General features: G+C 40.0%; 1 protein-coding gene across 1 annotated transcript; it reads right to left on the reverse strand.

The window, feature by feature from the left end:
- Positions 1-545: 545 nt before the first annotated feature.
- On the reverse strand, positions 546-3,356 carry LOC118054191 (myb family transcription factor EFM). Its single transcript, XM_035065678.2, has 4 exons — positions 2,790-3,356; positions 1,761-2,390; positions 1,532-1,608; positions 546-1,302 (listed from the first exon to the last, which is right to left on the reverse strand). The coding sequence occupies exons 1-4, from the start codon at positions 2,977-2,979 to the stop codon at positions 808-810; spliced, it is 1,392 nt and encodes a 463-aa protein (XP_034921569.1). The 5' UTR covers positions 2,980-3,356; the 3' UTR covers positions 546-807.
- Positions 3,357-4,567: the final 1,211 nt, after the last annotated feature.

The raw sequence follows: 4,567 nt of genomic DNA on the forward strand, positions 1-4,567 counted from the left end.
AAAAAAATGAAAAGGAAAAGGAGCTTAATACATGTGGTGACAGTGAAGATGAAGAAAGTTTAGAAATGCTAAAATAAGAACAAGTAGTTTCTGAAAGAAGTTCGAGTCTAGCTCTGCCATTCTCGGCAATCCGACCTGTCTGGTGTTCTGTTCACCCCTTCAACTATAGGTAAAAGCGCGCGCGGGGGTTAGAAACCATGATATATTATTAGAAACGTCGAGGATAATATCACAAGTAAAATTAAACAACTCTCGAGTTACTTTGTTCGGATGGAGAAGACGCTTCTATATATCTCTGTATGGTAAATTAAGAGTGAAGACACTCCCTCCTCTCCCTTTTTAACCTGTTGGTAAAGAGTAAAGACACTCCCTCCTATCACTTTTTATTTTCCCAAGATTTTATAAGGAATTCCTGTCGCTTTATAAAAGATTTCATACTTGATTTTGATAGACTGCATGCCACATGAGATGCTGTGATCACTGTTCATTCACAACTCTCAATTATCAGCTAATCACTACGAAATCAAAAGCTAAAACAATCCATCTCCAAAGCTTTTTCTTTCTGATTAATAGGACCATATGTATTATTGTTATGATAATATAGAAGGAAAAGCAACAAACACTCTCTTTTCTCGTCATGCCCTTTTTTACATTACCTCTCAAGATATTTGACAAATATGGAATAGAATGAAACATAGCATACTACATGCTACTAAGTAGCATATAGCAAGTTAGATCGACATCATGTGCAAATAAAGCTAAAACCCTAACCCTAACCCTAACTCTAACCCTACACACTGGAGAGGTTTAAAACTTGAGAGTGATCTCACTCCCATTGCTCTCTTCGCCATCTTCTCTCAGAGCCGCCAGCCCTCTTCTCTCTCCACCATCATTTTCACCACTCTCGCCCTTCCAGCTGCTGCTTTCTGACTTGCCATCTTCAATGCTCTCAGACCTGTCCCTAGTGCCCCTGACATCCGACTCCGGGGAGCTTTGGGCCTGTGAGGTGGGCTTGTACAAGTGGAGTTGGTGGTAGAGGGTGTGGTGGTGAAGCGGTGGTGGAGGTGTCGCAGCTGCAGTGTAGAAGTCTTGGGACACAGGTGGTGCAGCACAGAAGTGAGGTGGCGGTGCATGAGAAGCTTGGTGGGCGCCATAGAGGGTGGGCCCCCCACTATGAGCTGCTGCCGCTGCCGTGGCGTACTCAGGGGGGACCCATATGCCACCCAGGACCACAAGTTGTGGTGGTGGGGCTCCTGCTGCTTGTGGGCTTGGACTGGGTCGCCTTGTATGAAGCCTATATTTCTGTGTCACCAAGTAAGAAAGGACAAATAGAATTATATCATTGGCATCTGCAGTGTACTATTAACACTAACATATTCAAAGCATGCATTGAGTGCATACTTGTTATGTCAGGTCAAAAGAAATAGTACAAAGCCTCTTTCATGCATGCTGCCAGAGCCTCACAAATCATAAGAGGAAAGACTACCAGAGAGAGAGAGAGAGAGAGAGAGAGACGAGTACAAATATATACCTGCAGATGGCTTTTAACTTCATCATTGGTCAAACCGTCAACCTTCATGAGTTCCCTGATTTGTTTTGGGGTGGCCACTGTTTTCATGCATCAGTACCAGAAAAGAAATCAGGAAAATACTAGAGACAATAACATGTAACCCACCAATGATACATATAATTATGACAATGATAAAGATCGGTAACACCATGATGACAAACTGGACCATCACAGTTAAGATTTTGATTACCTTGAGAACCACCAAGCATATGAAGAGCATTGACAAATCTGCGGTGTAAGTCAGGCGACCAACATCTCCTTGCTTTTCTATGAGTCTGGGTGGTAGATGTAGTAGAAGCAGCTGCAGTGTTTGTTGCTTGGCCATCAGATGAAGAATTATTAACAGCTCCTTTTGCTTGCTCAATCACAACCCCACCATTGCCAATCTTATTACCAGAACTTTCTCTTTTTGGACAAGAAAATCCATTCTCAGCTTCTGAGCATTTTTTATGATCGAATTCCATGTGTTTATCAATTGAAGAAAGAGCTAGGGTTGGGCTTGGACACAGGTTTCTTTCTTTTGAGAATGGAAGGAAAGCTCCTCCATTTCTTTGTTTGGTATCCAAGGCCAGCTTGGAACTAACATTGAATCCTATATCAGTTTGTTTTGGGGATGTCAATGTGGTCTGTGGTTTGGATTCATTGCTGTCTTGGCTCCAAAGTTGTGCTGTTGTCATCCAGTTTGCCTTATCAGAAATGTTTGTTGTCTTCTCTAGGGCTTCAGATGTTGGTGTTTTGAGAGGAATGAATTCTTCAAGAACTGGTGTGGGCACTTGATTTGCTCTATAGGCTTGTAGTTGCTGCCTCGACGTCTCCACAGCTGAGTTGAAAGATGGAAATTAGATAGAGTCATTGATGAATTACAATCTTCTAACCTATGAGGTGTTACATTCTTTTAACAAATTAAATATGTCAAAAATATGTTCAAAGGGACGAACTCAAGAAATAAAGTAACAAACATAGAAAGCTAACTCAAATTTATATAAAATAAAATGGATAAAAAAAGACTTGAATTAAAATGCTTCCATATGATGACATGAATATCTATCCAATTAATCTTCTGATATATATATATATATATATATATATATATATATATATATATATATATATATATATATATATATAATCTTGAATCCATAGTTTCAGATCAGTAGTTATAACAAAAGCATCAAAATCTTTCAAGAAAATAAATCCAGGCGATGTTATATATATATACCATTGGTTAGAAGTTGCATGCAAAGGGGTAGCTCGCGTTTGAAAACATCAATCTTTAGCCTTTCTTCTTCAAGGAGAGAGAGAAACTCTTCAAGCTTTTGGGTCTGGTCATTCTGTTCTCCAAAAGATTTCAATAACATAGAATAGCTATGGGGCTTGCAATCCAGGCTGAGTTCTGATGGAGATGCCATAGTTACTAATCTGTCTTTTCTCGCACAGCAAGGAAACTCTCTCTACTCAACAAGCCTTGGGTTGTTGTTAGCGTTCATGCTACAATAGGAATAGCATATGCAGGAACAAACAACAGCAAAAGAGGGCGGGTGTTCCGACTCTTGCTTTCTAGGTTCTGAGTTTTCAAGTGGGTTGGAGAGAGAGGGGGAGAGAGAGAGAGAGAGAGAGAGATAAAGGGAGAGGCTGTTGTTTGTGAACACAAGGAGGATCGTCTTCTTTTTAGGGTTGAGTTCAAGAGGGAATAAAGTAGGGTTCGGAGAGAAAAGAAAAAGCTAGCAGGGGGGGCTAAAGAGCAATGGTAACTTCTTGCAAAGAGCAAAGTTAGAAAAAGCTAAAAATACGAGAGAGGTGGCCGAGGCTTTCTGAAACGGAAGAAGGAATCAGGAGTCTGACAGTAGAGGGGTCATGTGATTAGACCCTGGTTTTTGAAACCTTTAATTGGCATATAACTAGCAAGCAGGTCTTTGTACGAATTCAAATCGCCAATATAAAAGATGATTCTTCTTCTTACTGTTATCCTCCTTTTTCTTTATCTCTTTCCTTTTCTTATTTTTTTCTTTTTTCCATTTTCTATTTCGTTTTGAATTTACGAGACTGTGTATGAGGACTAAGATTCTCCTACTTTTAAAATCAAAACACCTGGTCATCATCAATACTGCTGCTGCGTAGTCTTCAAAAGTTTCCTATGTGAAGTATTCTATCATCTGGTTTAACAAGCTTAATTAATGGGTGGGATTGAAAGATTTTTGAGATATCTCCCACGTGGCAGTCATCTGGTGGCTTGGAACATCCTTCAGTAGGATCCATTCTCAGCTCTTCCAAGTTACTTTCAGTAAATAATGCCAAATGGGTGTTCCAAATTCTAAAGTCTGCGTAGTAGTAGTGCATGCACAACAAGTTCAAAAGGAATGGATGGGATTGATTCGATGGTTAGGATCATCTTGATCATGTCCGGTGAAACCTCCTAAGCACCAACAAGTTGGTAGATGTCAGCCACGTGTATGGCAACAAGGAGTACATGACAGCATCCTCACCGAAGTGGGTGGTTCTATACATCTTTTTTCTAACATTAATTAGGTCGTTTGCTAGTGTGGTTAACCGCGTTAATGAAGAGCTTTGATTTTATGCTTTTTGAGTGCAAGACACCGCACTTACGTACAAACGGGGCTTTTTGGAAGGAGCAAGAGGATATGTTCGAATGGGGTGCATAATTCTATCTCTGTGGCTTAGCTGATCAATATCGATCCACAGCATGCATGCAGCTTTCCTTTTGGTTTCAAAAGTTGCATAATTGCTCTGAATTTGAGTGCACTCAGAAGAGAAGAAAGAAGAGAATATGTAATCCAAAATGAGAAATTCATTCAACATGAAAAGAATATAATATTTTCCTAAGGAAGGAATATCTTAGTTCCAAATTCTACGACTCTAAATTAAGGGAAGGGAACACAACCCACAAAGCTTAAAGGGAAAATCCAACCCGAAAGAATAATAAAGGAGCCCTAAGAGGAGCCGGGAATCTTCTTCAGCTGTACCTAACTTTAATGAAGT

This window comes from Populus alba, chromosome 18 (genome assembly GCF_005239225.2).
Source record: "Populus alba chromosome 18, ASM523922v2, whole genome shotgun sequence".
NCBI lineage: Eukaryota > Viridiplantae > Streptophyta > Magnoliopsida > Malpighiales > Salicaceae > Populus > Populus alba.

Excerpts from the sequence above, each read along its gene's own strand:
- LOC118054191 (XM_035065678.2), bottom strand. The coding sequence starts at position 2,979 with ATGGCATCTCCATCAGAACTCAGCCTGGATTGCAAGCCCCATAGCTAT. Across the intron at positions 2,391-2,789 it reads CATGCAACTTCTAACCAATG|CTGTGGAGACGTCGAGGCAG; the intron begins GTATATATATAT and ends CTTTCAACTCAG. Across the intron at positions 1,609-1,760 it reads TATGCTTGGTGGTTCTCAAG|TGGCCACCCCAAAACAAATC; the intron begins GTAATCAAAATC and ends GCATGAAAACAG.